The 22,484-nt window shown below is 39.5% G+C and overlaps 1 protein-coding gene and 1 long non-coding RNA gene across 2 annotated transcripts; both read right to left on the bottom strand.

The window, feature by feature from the left end:
* Window positions 1-6,480: 6,480 nt before the first annotated feature.
* On the bottom strand, window positions 6,481-14,932 carry LOC145460708 (solute carrier family 41 member 1-like). Its single transcript, XM_081445589.1, has 9 exons — window positions 14,340-14,932; window positions 11,569-11,676; window positions 11,140-11,211; window positions 10,353-10,644; window positions 9,862-10,021; window positions 9,463-9,536; window positions 8,798-8,926; window positions 8,275-8,423; window positions 6,481-7,248 (listed from the first exon to the last, which is right to left on the bottom strand). The coding sequence occupies exons 1-9, from the start codon at window positions 14,850-14,852 to the stop codon at window positions 7,063-7,065; spliced, it is 1,683 nt and encodes a 560-aa protein (XP_081301715.1). The 5' UTR covers window positions 14,853-14,932; the 3' UTR covers window positions 6,481-7,062.
* Window positions 14,933-16,489: 1,557 nt separating this feature from the next.
* On the bottom strand, window positions 16,490-21,016 carry LOC145460534 (uncharacterized). Its single transcript, XR_014039861.1, has 3 exons — window positions 20,910-21,016; window positions 18,520-18,647; window positions 16,490-16,966 (listed from the first exon to the last, which is right to left on the bottom strand). It is a non-coding gene; the product is annotated as an uncharacterized LOC145460534 (long non-coding RNA).
* Window positions 21,017-22,484: the final 1,468 nt, after the last annotated feature.

The raw sequence follows: 22,484 nt of genomic DNA, 5'->3' as shown, positions 1-22,484 counted from the left end.
CGAACTTGCACGAGGATCCCACCGCAATGGAACTGGAGCAAATCCTCCGTAGGAAAAAAGATGGCGACTGGTACATTTACGCATAGTTCTTAGCACACGAAAACCTTAACAACGTTCATAAAAACGTACAGAAACGTTATAAAATCTTCAAACCTAGGCTACTTAATGTCCTTAGAACAGGAACAAATATTGTAAAAATTTGGCTTCCTTTGTGCCTTTTAGGCTGTGTTAGGTTCGCAAGGCATTGTGGTAAAATGTACGGCCGCCATCTTTTTTCCTACGGTGGATTGAGGTGCCATCATTTTCACAGGCGAGGACCTCATTCCATAATATTGCGGCGAAAATTCAGCTGCTTGATCATACCCAGAGCATGCATGGTTATATGCGTAGAAACGTAGATACGTTGTATATGCAGCATCCTTCCTGGTGGCAAAATATATCGACAATAATTACACAAAAAAGGATCAAAGTTTGTCTGGAGAAAGTTCTAAATAATATTGAGAATGAAAAATACATTGCTTTCTATTACGTGACGGATTGTTCGCCGTAAGAAGATCGATCCAATCTCTCCATGTTATCTGCCATGATTGTCAAAACTGGAAAGAAACGCTTTCTCGACAATCGCACAATCTGCTCACCACGGAAAGTGAAATATTACGCCGCCACAAGCGGATATATCTTGACCACGGTTACCAACTGTAACCATGCCTGATCACAGGGTAATTACAACTTTTATCTCGGTTAAATTTCTTTTGTCTTTTGCGGCATTTACCAAAGTATCAGTTGGCATTTAGACACGGAAAATGTTCACCTAGGTAAGTAAACTCTGGTGCCTCGGTAAACCGTTCAAGTCTAAACATAGCATATGTGACCACGAGTGAGGTTACATCAAAAAATGTCAGTGATGTTATTATGGCGTCATTAAGAAGTCATTGTGAGGTCATATCATTGAATAATGACCTGACTACCAAACCGAGACTATTTATTGGTGTAGTAATCAAAGATTAGAACAGTGGCCGTGTTTCACAATTCGATTTTTTTTTCCTTCTCAAATATTGGTTGCTTTTTTATTTGTGAAGGTGAAGAAAAAATTCGCCCGATTTCACTAAACCAAGTGACGCTCAAAACTGCGCGCGGACTTTGCATGCTTTGTTTGATCGAATAACAGATAAACCATTCTGGCCAGAAAAGACTACCTTTTGGCAACTTGTAAACCTAGGTGGAAAATCTCGTACAGACTGGACCAGAGATTACGTTACACCACGTGAACGCAACTAGTGTAGCTAGAACACGTCCGATAATTTTTAGCGATGACTCAGTCTAAAGGAGGTGTGTCTCCTCGATGTCGTCCCCTTTGTCTCCTTTATGTCTTCCTTTATGTCCTTCTCTATGCCCCCCCCCCCCCTCCGGAGATGTTTAAAATCGTGGTATGAGGACTATAGATTTCAGATTGCATGTAATAGAATGAAAGGGAAACCCAAAATATGAAAATAAATTGAAAGCAAGTTGAAAAATAAATTTTGCGAGTTGTAGCTAGGCAAATGGCCATGATTTGTTTCCAGAAAACTAACTTACCCCCGAAAATGGCCATGATTTGTTTCCAGAAAACTTATTTTACCCCCGAATTGTGTAGCTTACCAAAAGACCGTGATTTGTGGTCAGAACAGTTTATTCGTTCCAAGGTTAACATTCTTCAGTTAAACCAGACGTAAATTAAACAAACACAAACGCAAGGAAAAAAAGTTTGGCAACGCGCTGTCTGCATGGCAGGTCGGCTGGCCGAAACTTTATTTCTCAAGAAATACTTATTATAAGTTTTGGCGTTCTGAAATTGAACGTTCAGTTTCGGAAACAAATCTTAAAGAAATGCTTTTCTTGTAAGTTTATAGTTCCTCACAAAGTTTATAGTTTGACAAGTTTGAGATAAACTAAGAATAAAGCCAAGATCCGAGCCAGGATCCGAGCCAGGATCCGACTTAGGATCCGAGTTAGGATTTGAGCCAGGATCCGAGCCAGGATCCGAGCCAAGATCCGAGCCAAGATCCGAGCCAGGATCCGAGCCAAGATTCGAGCCAGGATCCGAGTTAGGATCCGAGCCAAGATCCGAGCCAGGATCCGAGCCGGGATCCGAGCCAAGATCCGAGCCAGGATCCGAGCCAGGATCCGAGCCAGGATTCGAGCTAGGATCCGAGTTTGGATCCGAGTTTGGATCCGAGCCAGGATCCGAGCCAGGATCTGAGCTACGATTTGAGCTAGGATCCGAGCCAGGATTCACCCTTTCCGTGCCTTTAGTTTTTCCTGCCATTTTGATCACGTGATCAGAACCCAAAAAATAGAACGAGCGTGTTCGCTACTGACTTTCAAGTAGAATCAGGAGCCATATCAAAAACAATTCGGCTCATGCACGTTAATTTTGACACAGGGCGCAGGCACAGTGTCAAATTTGTAAAGCCGGCGAGTGTGTATTTAACAATTAGACCCGTAGCCCGCAAGGGCTACGGGTCAATAGCCCATGAGGCGAAGCCGAATGGGCTATTGACCCGTGGTCCTTGAGGGCGAAGGGTCTAATTGTTTTAGTATCACCCAACTAGTCGGACAGGAAAGGCAATAACAAAGTTAGCAAATGCAAGTTGAAGAAATATTTATCTGAGAATAAAACGAAAGAAAGCGTCACGCTCGATTGCGGCAATTTCGCTACTCGAGGACTATTACTAATAGTCCTCTAGTAGCGTAGCTAATTAAAATGCAGGATTTGCATTAGTCCACTAGTTTGGTGATACTAAATATAAATACACCTAATTGCGATAACGTCGTCATATAAAAAAGCAAAAAGCACAAAGCCAAATAGGAATTAATCAGCCCAATTTAAATTTCCATTGTTTTCAGATACTCAGTACATGAATGAAAAATGCAATGTACATGAATGACATAAATAAAAAAATGTATTTTTATTCATGTACAGTATCTAAGAACAATGGAAATTTAAATTTCCCTAATTAATTCCTATTTGGCCTTTTTGCTTTTTTCTATGACAACGTTATTGCAATTAGGTGTATATATATTTTACTTACTAGGTAAATGAAAAATAGTTTCAGGTGAGAGAAATTCTTCGTTTGAATGAAAAACTATTTTACGTGAACATTCAGGAACACTGAAAGTTTTTTGATATCTTAGTAGACTTACGAGTCAATTTCTTTTTAATAATACTAATATATTTCATGTTGGCGGCGCCCAAGTTTATTTCTACTAGAAAACTTGACTTGTCACAGGGTTTCTAATAGTTCGATTTCTTCATCAAAAATGCTGGCGAGCGCTTCGATCGATTTGGCTGTACTGAGGAATATATAAGGCTATTTTTTGCGTATAGTTTCTACAGGTTTGATACATTGATGTCGAGTTTGATTTTATAAAGTGCAAAAAATTTTGAAATTTTTAAGAAATAAACAGGTCGTTTTCGTGCCGAACACGGCTATATTTAGTCGTGGAAAGAAATTTGATCGGGGCAGATTTTGATCACGTGCTAGGTAAACACTGCACGTAACGCAAAACAACGCTATAATATGTTATTTTTGGCAAGCTTCGTCCAAACACTAGATAATACCCATGCGCCTAAAACTTACTCCTTGTTTACAAATCGTTATCAAAAATTTAGTCTGTGGATGGTTTACCCGCCGTCTCTTGTACTTGTCCGTGGGGCAAAGTTACTTGCCCGAAAGTAAAATGTACTTGTCCCAGACAGGAGTTTCGGATGGACGGACGGGACTTTCTTCGAGCCCTGCACTAGCTTTCAAACTTTCTGGAATATAAGTTCAAATGTTCAAATTTCCAGATTTCACTATATGTGTAATGTATGTGACAAAACACTTGCACAAACAGCACTCCAGAACATAACACTTCCTACCCGATACTCTGCATGACTTGTGACGAGACAAAAGGGGTAACGCAAACAAGGAAACCAGATCACGTGACATATCGCAGAAAGCTCATCTTAACTAATCCTGCTCGGATCTTAGCTAGTGATCAAACCCTGGTTCGAATCCTGGCTCGAATCCTAGCTCGAATCCTGGCACGGATCCTGGCTCGAAGACCAAATCAAAACACCCGCAATTTTCCTCCTGGATTTCACTCCAAGCCGTAAGATCATGCAGAGCCTAAAGGACGAGGGTCTGGGCACCATTCAAGGCAATCGCAAGGGCCCTACGCTCCTTAGTAAACACTGCAGGTGTCACCCCCTCTGCGTCCATTAAAAATCCTCCCCCAAGTCCCTCTTATCGTCACGCGGCTGACGTGATCCGTTCGTTGAACGTGCCGCTACAGTTTAAGAGCATGTTTAAACCTAGAGCCGTGGCTGTGGGAAAAGACGGACACATCGCCGTCACAGACTATAGAAATGAATGCGTGTGGCTTTTCAATGATGAGGGATCATGTCTCTGTCAGGTGAGCCCTTTCGCTATGTTTTTAAAGAAACATATTAACAAAACTTGGTGAAACCATAGACCTAGTGTTCTATCTTAGTGAGAATAACATAACAAATAAAACCAACTTCCAACGCGACCGCGAGGAAGGCACGTTTTTGCAGAGCTTCGATGAGGACAAGTACTGCTCGGGCCAACAAGACAACATGGGCATTGACATCACTTACCCAATCAAACTCACTGATAACAAGTCAAACAACACTTTGGTGGCTTACCACGGCATTCAACGCGAGTTGCGCGTGCTCCGTCTCGACGGCAGCCGAGTTTCTTCCACCAAAACCGTGTCCGGAGTCAGGGACATCGCCTTGACTGAGGACAAGAGAATTGTAGCTACCTGTGGGACGGACAGCATCTTATCGAGAAGTGTGCAACTGCTGAAATTTGACGAACAATCAGCTTAGCTTGGCACTCAAGTAGAACTTATTAACTTTGCACTGTTGACATTTTGATCATCTTTGAGTGTGTTGATTAACAGTAAAGATCGGTTGCCCTTTTTATCGTTTTCTAGAGTTGTTTCTAAAACAAATTTAAATTTTAATAAAAATTCGAGGAAAGGAAATTGTTCTAACTTGAATTCAATCAAACTTATTTAGAAGTCCAGGTGATCTCCTTGATCAACAATTTGGGTGTATTTTTATTACCGCGATACAGTTGCACGGCACGAAAAGACAAAGATTGTTTTGATAACATATTGTAGGCACGCAATACGTGCAGACAAATAGAACACGTACTGTTTGCACGCATCGCGCGTGTAAAGCATTTGGCAGAAAGTGTGAGTTTCGTAACCTACACAGTACTCACTCCTAGACTAGGGCTTCCCACACCTTTCAATCAAATTGCGCAGAATGAAGTGAAATCAAGCAATTTATAAAATGCCCGTGCGAAGATTACGCTGGGCGGTCTTATGGATTGCGGAAGCAAATGCCCAGAAACAACCAGCTTTTAACTCAAAGCGCGTGCAGATAAGGATGCTTGATCTTTCGCATCTGGAACAATGACTTTCAACTATTTTGCTGCGCAAAAATGAATGAAAGACGTACAGCAAGAAATACAAAAGAAAACGAAGTTCCCAAAACATTCTTTATATTTTCCCGTCCACTCTTAACCGTTTACATTAGTTTTTCAATCATTACTTCTGTGCGGGTGTTCAAACCAATGGCGCTTAACCTTTTGTCCTAATTTAACAAAAAAATTGTTTCAACATTAATTATAATTTATATTAGATATATTTCATTAAAGAATTTCATTTCGCCTGAATATTCTTGAATTCTCTACAAATTGGGAATAATATCGTGGTTATAGAATATAGCATTGTTAGGTTAATCTAAAATGTCATTTAAATCTGCGAACATTTTGGGGAAAATAAGAACTTCTATATCGATTTTGAAGTTTGGTAATACAGCAAATGCGCGATAGAAAGTTTTGAGAGTCAAACTGCAAGTCAGTGGTTCTTATTTTTATCATCTGTGGATGAAACCCTAGTGTGTGACTATTCAAATGAAAGCTATTGAGCAGTACTTTCACGTTGTACTGTGTATCATGTTGTACAAGGTGGTTCTAACTTTTAAGTCTATGGATGAAATCCTAGTGTGCGACCATTCAAATGAAAACTACGTGGCAGTACTTTCGTGTGGAGCTATTCTTTTCTCAATAGTTTTCAAATTAGAATTTCAATTTTTTTTTAAAATATATCTACTGATGTAAATTTTGTGTTTGGCGATGAAGTGTACCCATTAGTATCTACAACCAATTCTATCCTTAATTGCTGATTCCCGTATGACGGCTAACGAGCGGTTGTATGGAAATTCGCGGGACCTAAATTGAATACACTCCGAACTCGCACACTCATTCAGTCGGCATATGATCGTACTTGCATACGCCTTCTGAGATTGATGAAATACCTGAGAGAAATGTGATATGCGTAGAACAGGTTAAACAACGAAGGCAACTCTAGCGGTCATATGGAAACCAGCTTTTCTAAAAAGCCTGTTATATGTTCTTAAATATAATAAATTAAGCGATTTTTCTTCTGCTAGATACAAGATATATTAAAATAGTTTTGCGTTTCACTGACTTGACAGTAAACAAAAATCATCTTTCAGGAAATCCGTTTTACTTGCCGACATGACGTGAATGAAATGTAATATTCTGCAATAAAGAAGCCATATAACACTACAAAAATATGCATCTAACTGGAAAATGAGGCGTCTCCATTATATAAAGAATGACTTCAAGAAACAACCATGAAAAGAACTTTCTAACAAAAATATAAATAGCCTTCGTTAAAAGTCCAGAATTCTTGTTTTAGTTTAGAGTAATTGAGTATTGAAAATCGATGAATAATTTATTGAAGTTGAATTTTCAATTTGCCATCTGTACAATCGTTAACTTCTGTACAGCACAATGACTTGTATACAAATGTATTTGAGGGAATTTTCCCTGGTAAGATGGTGTCAGCACAAATATAAATATTTTGTATTTATAAATTTCCTTCTTAAATTTATGCACCCCGTACTGCTGACCAGTGTTTCTTAATTCCCTTATTAAAGACAGAGCTTACTCTAGGTACTATTTAAAGATGAAACCGCTAGTCCCCCACGTCAGCATCGCGGTCTCCGATGAGCCACAGAAGGTGGAATGACCCGGCCAGGAGCCCGGTGCCGAGTAAGTCACCCAGTGCTGTTAGGTAGGGAATGCAGTAGTTGTCGGGATCTTTGCCTCGTTTCCACATCCAGTGAACCAGCCAATTAGCAGTCAGAAGGAGAATGGCCACCTACAGTTTAAAGTAAATTCGTGTTAGCGTAACTGATCTTGCCATTTCTCACATGTGAGTTGGAACAAGTCCGATTGTCCAAATTCAAACACTTATACGAATTGGTCATGCCGCGCCCGCAGAACTTAGAATTATCTGGGGTGGCCTCCGTTATAAGCCTGGTGGTTTCTTTTGGAGGTCTCCTCGTCGCTTTTTGAGTATTGTCAATATCTTTTGTTATTATTTACGCGGCAAATAAATGATGATGATGATGAACAGTCCAGGATCCACCATCATTTACGTTTCGTTTCACGTGATCGTCTGGGAGAAGGCAGTCCTGAAAAGGGACTTCCATAGTTGCTCAGTTCATGCCTAGCGTTTCCGTGACTTGAGAGGCAGTCATCTTTAAAGTCAAGTGAAACGTTTTTGTCAGTCCATAGAAGTCGCATACAACACCGTGACAAACAAATTTGCAGGTGACTCTGAAGATGAACTTCCGCTCAGCTTGTCGAGACAACACTCACTTTTATCAACTTAAAATTGGCTTGCCCGCGGATGCAACCTAACAGTTTCTTAATAGGAACTACCTTATTTCATCAACTTTTCGCGACACGTCCATTTCGCGATTTTGATTTGCGCATATTTCGCAACACTTAAATTCCGTGATTTTGCGAAAATTATGTATTTTGAATCACTAAAACTTCGCGTTTTTGAGTAACACAACTTTTTTTCTTGGCAATGTTAGTCTTGAATTTAGTAAGCCGACTTTATCAAATGTACAATAACGTCAAAATTAACAAGACCGCACAGGCGGAACTATATGTCAACAGTACTTCACTTAAAGTGAGTCGCTTAATTTTCGTGTCATGTTGTGTTCGCGGCACTTATTGTTCGCGCCACTTTAATTTCGCGATTTAAAAAAATCGCGAAATTAACGTGTCGCGAAAATTTCATGTAATAAGGTAATGACTTTGCGCTTGGTTGCCAACAAACTCTTGGAAAACTTCTGCTCATTAATTGTTATTAATTTCATCTAGCACACGATACCTGGATGAGTCCAGCCAGTAGATACCCTGATGTAAAGATAAGAGTAAGTGTGGTATGTCCAGCTTGAAGAACACGGATTGTGTATAAGAATGTCAGATTTCCTGGAATCACCATAAACAAGAGCACTCGCGTTGTACGAGCATGCAATCCTTGAGTAAGAAAAAGAGGAAAAAAATCAACAGACTACGAAGTTGGGTTTCAAATGGCTTTATAGGCGTTTGGGTTTCTACTCACGTAAGGGTTAACAAATCAATTGATCGTGAAGGGCTGGGAGAACGCTGTACAGAAACTAGGCAAGATTCACCCCAGCATACCAGTGTTTACACATCAGTGTTAATGGTTACACACGTTCTGGTCACAGGTAAATGCAAGCCGACAGACAGGAATTGAATGAACAAGAGATCTTCTCAATTATAATTATAGTGGCAAACAAAATATTTAGCATAAGTGATAGCCATCTAGTTATTAGTCCATCGATCTGGAAGTGTACATTGCTGTCATTTGTAATATTATGTGACCATACCTGAGCCGAAAAACGTGTCGATGCAGCCATGAAATTTACTAGACTCCTGAAGTTCTCCAGGTTTACCGAGTTGATGTAGACCAGTGGACAATCGACTGGCCTGGACAGCGACCAAATTACCACCCACACCTTACAGAACAATTCAACACAAATCTTACTTGAGAACAAATTGATTAATTTAAAGCGGAGCTTCCCGTAAACGGGCGTCCTTATGACCTGAGAAAGGACCGTCTAGTTACAAGAGCAACCCGTCTACTTAGAGTATTAAATATGTAGTGTAGGATTTAAAATCCCCTGAGATCCCCAGGGGATACTCTGTGAAGCTTTGGGTAGGGGGAATGTACCGTTAGGACACTGAAATCCTTACCCTATACTAGATCATGATCAGCAAGATTTTGCAACCCTTTTCTATACTAGGCACCAAAAACCCCTACCCTATCCCGGACTAGCTATTTTACATGCAAAATCTTTATCACTATCACTTTATCACAAGAGGTAACCACACTAGGTTACATAGCTTCATTTCAACAGCCTTCACTGGTTTCTATAATGTGAGGCAAATAGTAACATAGAAGGAGTCTAGATTACTTGTCGACTAATTTTCTATCACTACAGTACTGTAATGTAAATCCAAATGTGTTTAGTGATTCAGACAGAAAACATACCATTCATGACTGGGCTGAAGACTGCTATTCCATGGTATTTTGCCACAGCATAATCAAGAATTAGACCTCCAGTACTACAAGCAACATTAAAAAAATCCAACATTACTGTAAAGAAGAGTCTGACAAATGAGCCTGGGAGTTCCTTTACTTGAGATAATCACATGTACACATTCTCACACTTATATTCGGGAATGCACCTCCCATCCAAAATCTAAATTCTCCTTAACACCTGCCATACATTTCTTTAAATGCTAGTTTGAGAATTTCAAAACACACCAAGACACTACACATAACTATGTTAACTTTATAGAATCCGATACACAATATATTATAAGATGCATAGACAATAGTAAGGAAATTTAATTTGATACTGATCAACTGCTATAATCATGTTTATACCTGCTGATCACCATGGCACTGAGAACTGGTGTCCAGCCAGTATACAAGACGTCATGAGTGAAGGTATTGTTGTGCGTGATGTAGACCCACAGAGGAAGAACCAGAAAGAAACACAAGCTTATGACAGGTGCAATCCAGTGATGTGTGCCAGCTTCAGAATCTGCATAAAAAAGCAAGCAAGTAATCATTAGTTTTATTTTTAAGGTGAAGAGTGAGACAAAGTTTGCTACACAGCTCTTCCTTCTTCTGTTAGTCTCTACTGAATATACCCTGAGACAGGAACAAACTTGGTCATTATCAGACCAGAACTTGGAACCAAACAAGAACTTGGAACAAGCAGATAAGTGTTATTGAAACAAGCTTTTCTTTTCTCAAAATCAACCAAGTTAACATATTTCTAAAAAGTGGTTCTTTACGCGGGGCATCTGTATAAATGCATGTGTGAGATAAAGGGTGAGACGAACAGATGTAACACTTGATTTGAAACTTACCAATACAGCTGTGCAAAAATCTGCTGATTGCAGACAAAAGTGCTAGTGTGGTAAGATCTCCAAGACTGGCGGCAATGGGTGTAGCTACATTGTCAGGATTAATGTTACACTTCCTCGAACAAAGCACAACTGCGACCATCACAGAGCCGAGAATGAAGCTTGCTAGTGATGCTGTAACCAAGCTGCTTGCACAAAGGAGTGTAGCATGATGAATGTTGAATTCCCCATCAAGAACCCATCCCATTGTCACAGCTGCAAATGCTGCCAAGGCTCCAACTACAGTAGCTTGAACCTTAAAACAAATGCACTCATGAGTAGATTCTACATTTATTTTATACATAACATAGCTAGCAAAGCCACATTATCAAAATCTGTATATGTCACCATACATCATAATCAAATGATACAACTTATTTTTGTGTGCGAGTGGTTGTTTTCGTACATTTATTGCCATTGGCAATGTTATAAACAATCGAATCTTGTTTTCAGCCACGCATCATTGAATTAATAATGATGCATTTGGAAAGTTTGGAGTGCAATCAAAAAGCTAGAGTTGCTCTGTGTTGCACCCCAAGCAACTCTTACACTACTTTCATGCTCTCCAAACTACTCAGTGGTGATGCTAAAGGATGAATCAATATAGACACAAAGCTTCAAGCATTTTGAAGTAACAAATTCATTTATTTTATTTAGTCTTTCCTTGGTTTGATATTCAATATACGGTGAAATTTAAAAAAATTCTCTGTAAAATTTAAAAACAGTTTCTAGTTACAAAGCAACACTTTACCTGCACTAGTGCTAGATTTCCTCCTATTAATTTCCACTGCCTTTTGGCACAATCCATGCTTCCAACATTAGCCTAGGTAACAGAAACAACATTATTTCAACAGACTAGTGTCATTATTTACTTATACCGGTCCTGTAGTTAAACACCAGAGGGAAGATGTCAGAGATGTGAGCCTAGGGAACTTGGAGACGAACTGTGGTGAGAGAAAGGGGTAAGGTCAGATTCAAAGGCTGGCTAGATGTTGGTGCATTTGCTAAGAATCGAGAAGCTTGGCAAGCGAGAATGCAAGACGCTATTTCCCTTGTAGGGAAAAAGACATAATGAAGATGAGTTAACAAACAAATTGCCTGGTGACAACAATTAAGTATCTTTAATTGTGATTAAGTCTGACTGAAAGTTTTGACACAAGAATGAAAATGTTTTACTTACAGCAGTTGAAAGTCGTGATGCTAATGTCATTTCCAGATTTCCTTTCAGTCCAAGCAGAGCAGGAACCAAAATGAAAATTTCTGAAATGTCTTTGTAAACTTGCCAATGCTGAAAAAAATTCAAAGTGGGGTTCATTAGATTTATTGTTGACATGTAGCTACAGTGGACCAACAGTTTGAATGTTGGTCTCTGGATCATGTGGCCCAGGTTCGTACAATGTACAGACTGTCACCTCATCTCAGTCTTCTTTTTACACTGGAGTATAAAATGGCATCATTAAACTTCCGTGAAACCTGGAAAAATCGATGATGTTACTTAACTGTCTAATGACGGAAAGATTCTCCTTATCCCACCTGACATTAAATGAGAAATCTATTTGTATAAATTCGATCACATAGTATTTTGTAATTTAGACCAGCTGAATAACTGAATCCTACATGACATTTAAGTGGATAGTATCACTAAATACTAAGTCTTTTATTATTTTTATAGGGCAAGTTGATATACCATAAAATTCCACGTTAAAGCAACCCCCCCCCCCCCCCGCCCCCCGGGTTATAAGCCCTCCAGATATAAACTCCTCTATTTGCTAACAAAGATACTATTCTGGATATAGGCCCCCGGATATACAACTTAAGCCCCCCCCCCCCCCCCCCCCACACACACACACACACACCCCAGATATAAGCCCATCTAATGTATAATTGCTTTAATTCTTCCTAGAGGACCGTTTCACAGCAAATAGGTAAATTGATAACGTTAAGGCTTGTGGTTTTTTTCACTTTCGTTCTGTTCTGTTCCAGTTGTTCCCGTCACATTAGTGTTTTATAGATGTTTTGAAATAATAGCTCTAAATGTAATGGTAAGTTAGCTTGAATTAGTTTCTCAGACATGATTTATCTCGTCGTTCTGAAACTTATATGCTCCCCTAGATGTAAGCCCAACCAAAACCCCTTTAATGCAGCTATATAAGCCCAGCCAGCTTCATTGTGTGATTTAATGGGATACAAATGACAGACAAAAATTAACACTGATGCTATAACATTTTAAATTGTTAATTTTAAAATGTCTAATAGAGGGGTGGGGGGGTGAATAGGTTTTCGGATTGACGGACTTGGTCTTAAAAAGCGCATGGATTGTGGATTTTTGCAGTAAATCGAGTGGACTCACAGATTTTGAAAACACAGTGGATCGTGGATTAGCTGTAAATTATGGCACGGATTCCGGATTGTGCCAGTCTTGATGTTCGGATCTTGGGTCCTAAGCGAAAATTGGATCATAGATATTTCTTCTGCCTTAGTCAGTATGTTAATGAGTTCATACAATTTTTTTTTTTCCAACGAAGCTTATTTAAACTCAGGTGTAAGACTGTTATTGGAATTGTACTATGTTAGAACCATCAAGTATGCTGTTTTCTTTAATATTTGTGCAAAATTAACAATGGCATTCACATTTACCAGTTTACTTTTGAACTTTTATACTTCTGTTTCCGGATGTGATTGTGGTTTTGAATTTCAACAAAAATATTGGCAGATTGACCGATTTGGCGGAAAAAAGGCATGGATTGGCAGATTTGCATAACCCTATTCACCCCCTTCTAATAAGATATTTATCATGAGGCATTTTCTTTACTTTGAACTGTGCTTTGTATGAGGCCTTCCAAGAGGTAAAAGCAACAAGCAACATGACCCTGAAAGCCAGCCACACAGGAATTTCTAATCAGTGCCAAGCCAATCAAATGTGCCACTAACATTTGACAGCAACATGAGAAGCACTAGAAACGGACAGCGACATGGACCTTTTTGGACTTTTTGCCTATTTAGAAATTGTATTTTCTTGTAAAGTCTGTTAATGTTCAATGCTTTTCCATTTCAAGAATAAACTCTAAAAAAATCAACCTTGTAACGACAGCAACATATGACTTCATGCAGAAAAATGACAGTGACATTTGCTTTTACTGGTTAAGTGACATCAGTACATGAAAGGATGCGACCTGGCGACATGGTAACACAGCTACCCCCCTTGGAAGACCTCTATTGCAAGCCCTGTGAAAAATTTGAGGATTATGACAGTTTCTAGAGTATTAAGATCATGGGATATTCATAACATTTCACAAGCTATTTGTCAGATTGTGAGCAATTAAATGCTTCATTAGATTCAGTGTTGCCTTTTCATTATCTTACATGTAAACAGGTCATTGGATTAAGATTTTCAGTGAATGAATTTAATTAAACTCACTTAAGACTTCACTCAACATAAGATAGATAGCTAGCTTTACATTGACCTGATTTAATATTATTTCCTGATCACAAGCTGGTCATGCACGAGAAAGAAAATTTTACCTCAGTAACAACATCAAGGAGGATACCGGCCAGCTTAAATGTTCCAGATCCAGCAATAATTATTAGAAAAGGAAAAAAATACTTGTTGTCCAAAACTAAAAGAGTCTTCCACAAATTTACTATCTCTCGTTTTTGTCATTTCAGTCTGAAATTCACCGTCTGGTTGTTCATCTAACAACATCCATTGAACACCCTCTCTTTCAGTCCTTGCATTAGACAAATTATTGTCATAATCATACATGTAAACAGGTTATTGAAATTTCAATAAATTAATTGAAATCAAGCTTATTTGAACTTGCAATAGTTTGGTGAAACGGCTTCCAATGTGAGAAAGATAAGCTGAATTGTAGGACATTCAATCGTCTCATTCAATACCAAATTTTTTACTAAACACATAAGTTGATCCTGTGAAAAGAAGATTTTAGTTACCTGAACAACATCAAGCAGTATACCAGCCGACACGGTCCCGAAGCCAGCAATTAGAAAAGGAAAGAAAACCTGTAACCCAATACTAAAAGATCCTTCCTCAAATCTAGTATCTCCTGTTTCTGCTATTTCAGTCTGAAGTTCATCGTCGTTATGTTCACCCAGCAACGGGCTACGTTGATCGGAGCTCGGAAAAACGTCGCCATTTAGTATTCCGTGTGTTGCAGCAATGTCGCCGTTATGTTTGTTTCGAATTGTTCCCTCGTTAAATTCAACGTCATCTTTTTCGGTCCATGTATTCGACATATTATGTCTTTGTCCAAAGCCATCATCGTTTATGTCTTCTTCGTCGTTCAAAACGACCGCGATTTTCGGAACCATTTTTGAACTTTGATTTTCTTCGTCGCCTTTAGTGGCGCTCTTCACTCTCTTTCTGAGGGACTTGTTTTTCGAAGCGATCTCCAGATTTACACTATACTGTAAAAGGCCATTTAATGGTAGTGAAGTCATAGGCATCTGAGCAATCAGTAGACACTATATTTATCACTACGAAAATTACACCACATATTTCTGGTCAGCTATCGTGTTCGGATTTTGAAAGAACCTCTCTGACGTGTTAGGCTTGGTAACCTTTGCCGCCACAGGCGCGGAGTGGCGGGGGGCTTGGGGAAGATTGGGCCGCGGGGCATGCAGGGAGAAATGGGATTTAGGCCGGGGAGGGGAACTAAACTTGAGATCGTGTATAAAAAGTGACACTAAATGTAAATCGCTCCTGCTGATTGCATGAAAACATGAAAACTCCGTAAGTTATTGACCTTTAGCCAGGATGACTCGTTCAAACATTCGTTACTTAGAAACAGTTACAGAAACAGTTCCTCAGGGCATCATTGTTCCTTATCGCATATCGATGATACTCATTCCCCTGGTCACAATCTCGTCCCCAGAATCCGCTTTTCTTTTGGTCAGCACCAAGAACGCGGACTCTGGTCAACCGAGCAGCAGGCTCGATATCGCCCTTGTTAAAAAAGTTAGGAAACTTGGCAACAAACTTCCCAGCACCAGCCTTCCGCAATCGCGCAACCTCGTTCCCAGGGCTCAGGGGAAAGCCCTGAGAGCGAGGTTGAGCTTCCAAGAGTGCTCCAGTTGTAGCGCTTTCTGGACGTAACGAAGGTTTTAGCGGTAAAACTTGCTAAACGGCCAGACATTTTCGAGTTCGACTACTTTCCGATTCGTGTCCAGAAATGAAAGGTTATCAGAAGAACAGTTGCAAAAAAAGAGAACGTTTTATTGTTTGGTGTAAAAATAAATCATCTGATTGAAAATTAACAAATCGACGTCAGTTTTTATGCGTCTGTCCTCTTATTGATTATAAATTGCGTCATAACATTGTCAAAGTGGTGTGGAACCACGAGCCGCAGGCCGGCGAGTGGTTCCGCAGTAAACTTTGCCAATGTCATGACGAAATTTATCATCAATAAGAGGACAGACGCGTAAAAAACTGACGTCAATTTTTTTTTTACAATAGCAAGACCCCAAAATGGCCAAATGCCGTGATAAATGAGGGGAAAAGACGCCGTAAACTTGCCGTAAACAAAGATAACTGAATTTTATTCAAACTGACGTGAACATTGTCAATAGGTTTTCTCGCAGTTTGATTGGCTACTTAAAAAGTCCATAAGATATCATTGGTTAAAAAGCTGACAGTTTGACAGCTGCAAGTTTAACTTAAAAGCTTGCATAAATTAAAATTTTATCCGTCCGTACACTTATTGATGATAAAAATGAGCCAATCAGCGCGCGGGAAATTAGACAGTTATTGTAAAAATCAAACTTGAGCTGAACAGAGCTTGAATGAAAATTTAAAACAAATCTGTGAAAAAATTTGTGAAATTCAAAACAATTCAGAGAAAAAGGGCATAAGGTCCACAAATACAACGAAAGTAACGAAATTAGTGAATAACAAATACAACAATTGACAATTGCTTTCTTTTTCTTCGAGACTCAAGAGCGAGTTTGAGGAAAAGGTTAACAGTACTAAGAGATATTGCATTTAAATTGCCTTTTCGATGAGATCAGCTAATTTTTCGGTATAAGAGAACAATGCAAGGTTGTTCAGTGCTTGAAAGGAGAAAAATTTGGAGGAGAGACAAACAGCAAGAAAAGAGAAGTCGACACAAATTATATGCATCATGAAAGCACTTTTAATGCACAGCAGATTTCTGAGATTTAAACCTCTACTGATCATATTAATTCCTCAGCGTTTTATAATATAACGCATGAGATAAAACTTTACTGTAACGCTAGAATTTAAGCTTAGCTACGTTTCGGTGCGTCTTACAAAAAGTACCAAGCTAATTTCCAGGCATGTCACGAAGGTAGGAAAAAAATAATCAAAAATGATTAAAGTACAATTTTTTAAGAGAAAAACACGAAAAAATCTAAAATTTGAAAATGTAAAAGTAATTCATGACGAAGTTAAACTTAATTTTTCTTCAAAATTAATCTAAAAGCAAACTAAAAGAGCCTTGCTTAAACTGGCAGCCATTTTACGTGTCCTGTTTTCATTTTCCTCGATGTTGTCACTTGCATGGTGCATGTCCGTTTTCCGCTAAGTGCAATGACCTTGGATGCTGCAAGGCAAACATTTTCACACTATTATTCTAAGCTAAAGTAAATGTAATTAGAAATATATTTTTCTACTCGACCAGCAAAGATCAATCATATGTGATCTTATTCCTGGCCGTGCAAATCGTGCGCTGCTTGTATTTGACAGAGCGAGTGACTTAGTTTCCTTATGCCACGATAGCTGGAGGCATATATACGGTTTATAACGGCATCTTGATGACCGCGTTGGAGGAGGTGGGGGAGGATCAACACGGTAAAAATCAGAGTAAAAATTGGGAATTCCATGCTCTTTTAAACTACATAATTTATTTCAGGGTTATGGGAATTAGTTCCAGTGAGTTTCGAGTGCTTTTTTGCAAGGTGTGGGAGAGGAGTTCATAAAAAAACGCTTATTTGTCAACTCATAAATAGCTAGGACACCATCAAGTTCTTCTTTAATGTCTAGCGGGTGAAAAAACGATCCTAAAAACATTTATAACATAACTAAAGCAAAGCGCGCGCTTTGATTGGTGAATTCATCGTCTCTCCTAATTGCCCCTGGGTGTACGCTGCTGACGTGTAAGCTAATGTGATGTAGCCCAATAAAAGGAATTCTTTTGCTCCAATGTATTAATGTTATGTTAAACACAACTGGTTAACGCCACAGCTGTACACTATTGAGTTATAGATGCACTTGGGAGGTTTGCTAATTAAGCAATCAAAAGTTGCACTCGGCTATCGCCTCGTGCGACTCTTACACTTCTTTTGTGCTTAGCAACCTCCCGCCTGCATCCAGAATTCAATAGCGTACGCTATGGCGTTTGCCATTTGTTAATTAATTAATTATCTCAAGAGAATTGATTTCGTTCTCATTCTCTTGGTTACTATCCTGAAAGCATACAGGTTTCTTTAAAGGATATTATTTATTTAAAAGTTAAGTTCAAATGGGGATCTTCTAGGAGGTAAAGTGAATTTCAGCTGGGTTAACTATCAGTAGTGCTTCTTACTGCGAGAGTTTATTCCGGTTTCTGTAGCATTAAGTATCCAGAAGTATTTTTGTTCCCTTATAAAAGAGATGCAGGGTTACCCCCCACTTAATTACACGCATGGGTGGAGACAGGCAGGCTCTGTGGCAGTTAAATGCGGTTTTGCCAAAGAACACGACGCAATGATGCCGACCAGAGCTCGAACACAGTGTGCTCGATACGGAGTCCACCATTGATTTTTTTTGAGGGGGGAGGGACTGGGCAATTTTAAAAAAAATTCTTGCACAGCAAAACTGGCTGAAAAAAGAAACCGTTTAAGGGGAGCCATGAGGAAAAATTGAGCAAGTGCTTTTTACTATCCAGGTCCTATTTTTGATGTTAAAAAAATTCGCGCATAAGTCATTACAAACCAAATCTAAATTATGCACAACCTTAAAGTGAGACAAAACTTTTCATGCCCCTGAGAATTGCCTAACCCCCAGCCCCTCCCGACCCACCACGCTCCCTCAAAAAATAATTGTCCGTCCCATCCTAACGGACGCTAGGTTTCTGGAATAAAAGATAAAAAGAACTTTAGTGGACATCATGTTCACCTGTACCGGCGGCGGCCATATGCTAGCTCCACCCTGCATTTTCCGCTGCAGCACTTCTCAGCCTGTGTCCGTTTACAAGTGTGAAAGCTCGGAATACAACCAAAGTCGTCGTAAGGATGTGCGGTCTCCTAAGATAACAAAAAAGTAACAATGATACATTTTAAAAGATATATTTTGCTCTTATTGTGAAAAATGACATAGAGTAATAAGGCCCTGACAGAACGAACTCGCAAGAAGATGCAAGTTGAAAACTTGGGTCTACTTGCGACTCCGTTTGGCCAGGGCTTGCGTGAACTTGCGCTCACTTTGGTCAAGATCAAATTTGCACGCAAGTTCGTCGCAAGTTTTTCTCCTTTGGCCACCCTACCCAAGTCAACGCAAGTTGAGTGAGGTCCATTAACCTATTATCCACCAATGAAATACAGGATATGCCTGTTTGAAATGACTTTTTTTTTTGCGACTTGAGTGTACTTGCAAGGAAATTTGCCAATCTCTTTGTCCTACCAACGTAAGTCTCTACGCAAGTTCAACTTGCGGCTACTTGCGAGAACTTACTGACGAGTCCGTTTGGCCAGGGCTTAGCAACACTGTATCTGATGAAGTATCCAAGTACATTGAGGGCGGGATCATTAATCAATTTATAGATTATTTACGCACAGAATTGACTGATGAAATTGAAGGTAAACTACCTCTTACACAGAAATTAGGGCGTAGTGCATAAGAAAAACAAGAAATTAAGGTCAAGGGTAAAATAGGGCACCATATAGTTTGATCGGAAATACTAGGGTATCCGAAATTGGGCGATACACCCCCAGTGACAACGAGTTTTTTCGCTCTGATCTCTAAATGGGGGAAACGGACGTTTGAGGGGCCTAACTGGCTGGACGACTGCTCTCGCATGGGGAACGCTTGAACTCGCTTGCTTCGGGAGAGGAGCTTGTCACGGGTTCCAAAGTACCGTCGGATCTGTTGCAACTGGAATTAGGGCACTCAGAGAACCAGTTGGACTTCACGCGTTTATTCTTCGTAACTGCGCGATGACTCTTCGATGTAAAAATCGCAGAGATGTAAATCGCATTATAAGAATAAATGTACTCTATTTATACTGACGGAATGCACGATTGCACCATGTTAGGAACAAAACAGAGACGGCTAAATAAAGTCAGCTTAAAAACTGAAAGAAGCAACTTTTGACAATCTAGAAGGCACGAATAACAAAACAGAACAATACATAAATGCTTGGGTTGTATATTTAGTCTGCATATGAGCCATGTGGCTTATCAGGCCGGAGCTTATCCCGGTTTCAGTAGCATGAGGCGACTAGGAGTATTTCTACTCCGCCCTGGATGGGATACCCAGCATTAGATTCGCCGGTACGCATATAAACACCTGGGTGGAGAGAGGCAATGTCCCCGGCCAGGGTTCGAACCCCGACCACTCGCTAACGCACTAACCATGAGGCCACCGCTGTATACGCTGTGTAGAATACATTATTTTTCAACTAAGGCCTGCAAAAAGAAAATTGAAACTGTAGCCGAGGAATTAACTTTTCTTTTCACTTTCCCTCTGAACAAGTCACTGCTTGATCAAGTTCTGAACATAAAAGATATTTGACAAATGTTAGTTTATGTTCCAACAACGTATAGAAGTCCCATTTTAACAACTATTGAACTATATTTTCCCCTGAAACCCCACTCAAAATTCGGGGAAATATTCGCTCTTTCCCGTTCCTTCGGAAAGCTTTTGTTCAATGGAAACAATGTGAGGAGGGATAGAGTTTTCTTGTCCACCAAAATAATTTGCTCTAGTCATCGAGCCGTAGCGAGCTGAAAGAGCGCTCTGGAGAATTACGCCTGAATTTTGAAATTTTCCATCTGAATTTTGCTCAATCTTAATTGATCATCGTTCGGTTCAGTTCATTATTAGTGGCACTATGTCAATTCCAAGCAGCCGGTGCTCTTATTCCATTCCTAATGAACTAATTATTTAATTAACTGTAAAGGCAATACTGTTCTTTTCTTGGTACTTTTCTACCGTCGGTAGTCATTCTTTGAAGGAAACAAACAATTGAGTCGGCATGCGGCTTCACTGATCAGTTTTGTTGAGTTGGCGGGCAAATAAGTTTTGCCTAAATTTGTTAGTTTGAAACTAACTGCACGGTAAATCAACCTCTGTATCGAAATGAAAAAATGATGTTTTGAGCATCAGCAAGGCCTTCGTGGAATTCCGTGATGTTCTCCTATCTGCGTATGGTTTTGTTAAGGTCGTGGATGCACATAGAGAGAATTCAATCTACGGTCTTTACTGCATTACTTTTCAATCGCGATTTTCTCAGTGTTATATCAAGGCGAATACAGCATCAGTCAGAAAGAAATATGATAATATCAAACCTTTCCGTCGGTAGCCAAAGTTCCCAGAACGATAGAAGTGGCAACGATGAGAACGAAAAATACTTCGTTACGCATCGCGATGCTGCAGCTTGAACAAACCAATCTAGACTGACCCTGTTTCCTTCTGGAAGCTTGATTTAACCTAAGGCTTATAAACATATATAGCTTATCTTGACTATTTTGAGCGCTTTGATTTCCGCTGGGCTGTTGTTTACCAAAATTCTATTTCAGCTTATCAGGAACATTTTGTGGTTGTCATAATAGAGTGGGTAACTTTCGTTTTAAAAATGACATATAAAAGGTAGTATTATCTTCTTGTTTTTATAAAAATGCGCTCGGGGGAATTTAAACATGTGTGACTTCCTTTGGACTGAATCGGTATACGTTTGTGCAACAGTTTGTTAAAATAAACTTCGGAACATTAACTAATAAACTTATGCCGCTATTTCGTCAAGTGATAATGACGTAAACATACTGAGTTTGGGCTACCTGTGGTTTTTCCCGACCTGTTGTCAGCAGGAAACCAGTTTAGTCAAGTTCAATGATACAGTTTTATTTTTGTTTCCCAACAATGCGTTTTATTGTCTTTCCTAGTGCAGAAGATAAGAGAAAGACAAACAACTTCTTGAAAACGCGCCATCAAAGAAGCATGTTTTTAAATTGATTTCCTTGTGTTCCTAATCAAATAACAAAGTTCTTTCGTGCAAAAGATAACCGAAGTATAAACCAGGATAGACAATGCAACAGATAAGAAAAAATTTACTTGAATGTACGTGCTCTAAATTACATGCCACCCAAGAAATTGTACACACCCGGGGGTACTCACATTTAAAAAAATTACGGAGGTGCTGGTCGTACCTTTTAGGGGTTAAAAAACCGGATTTGGCACCCTAAGGGTGTTCAGCCTCAAAAGGTTCCAGAGAAGAAGTTTTTGCGATACCTTCAAGGGTATTGAGTCGAAAAAATCAGTCAAAATCAGTCAGTGTCAGTTAATGTGTTGCTTTAGAATTGTTACCTCTTAGGGTTGAAAAAAATTTCAAGCCACGCCCACAAAGCAGGATCTTGGTACCTCTTAGGGGGTCTTTTCAAAATTTCCGACGAGTAGCCCGTCCTTTTTATCTGGGTGTCCTCTTCCCCCCCCCCCCCTCCCCGGGAGTACAAAGCATTGACCTACCGACCGATTAGTTATAGAAAACCCCCTGATGACGTTCCAACTCGCAGTTTGACCCTGCTATCTCGAACACTTAGGGTTATTCCCCAGTATTGCATTGCGCATCCCTACTGCGCATAATTTCACGCGTGATTAGCGCGCGCGCATTAAAAAATGGCGGCTTTTTCTTTACAGCTGGACCTCGCCATAGAGGTAAATCGTCATTTTCTCGCAAACGAGTATGGTGACCTATCATTTTTTTTCTGTTGTTTTGAATTGAGTAATAAATTTCTCTATGTAAAATAAATATGGACCAATTCTCAGTGTAGAACAAAAAGCAATCGTCAGAAACGTGAATTTAGCAAGCAATCGTGAATACAATCATGGTGCTATTATAAGGATTTATATGGGTATAAACAAGGTGC

The sequence above is a fragment of the Orbicella franksi genome, chromosome 11 (genome assembly GCF_964199315.1).
Source record: "Orbicella franksi chromosome 11, jaOrbFran1.1, whole genome shotgun sequence".
Taxonomy (NCBI): domain Eukaryota; kingdom Metazoa; phylum Cnidaria; class Anthozoa; order Scleractinia; family Merulinidae; genus Orbicella; species Orbicella franksi.
This window is presented reverse-complemented; position numbering and strand designations above follow the sequence as displayed.

Bases quoted from the DNA above. Each gene is read 5' to 3' on its own strand.
- LOC145460708 (XM_081445589.1), bottom strand. From the start codon at position 14,852: ATGCCTATGACTTCACTACCATTAAATGGCCTTTTACAGTATAGTGTA. The intron at 11,677-14,339 runs GTAACTAAAATC...AATTTTTTTCAG, and splicing joins TACTGCTTGATGTTGTTCAG to CATTGGCAAGTTTACAAAGA. The intron at 9,537-9,861 runs GTATAAACATGA...TGTTGCTTGTAG, and splicing joins AGTGCCATGGTGATCAGCAG to TACTGGAGGTCTAATTCTTG.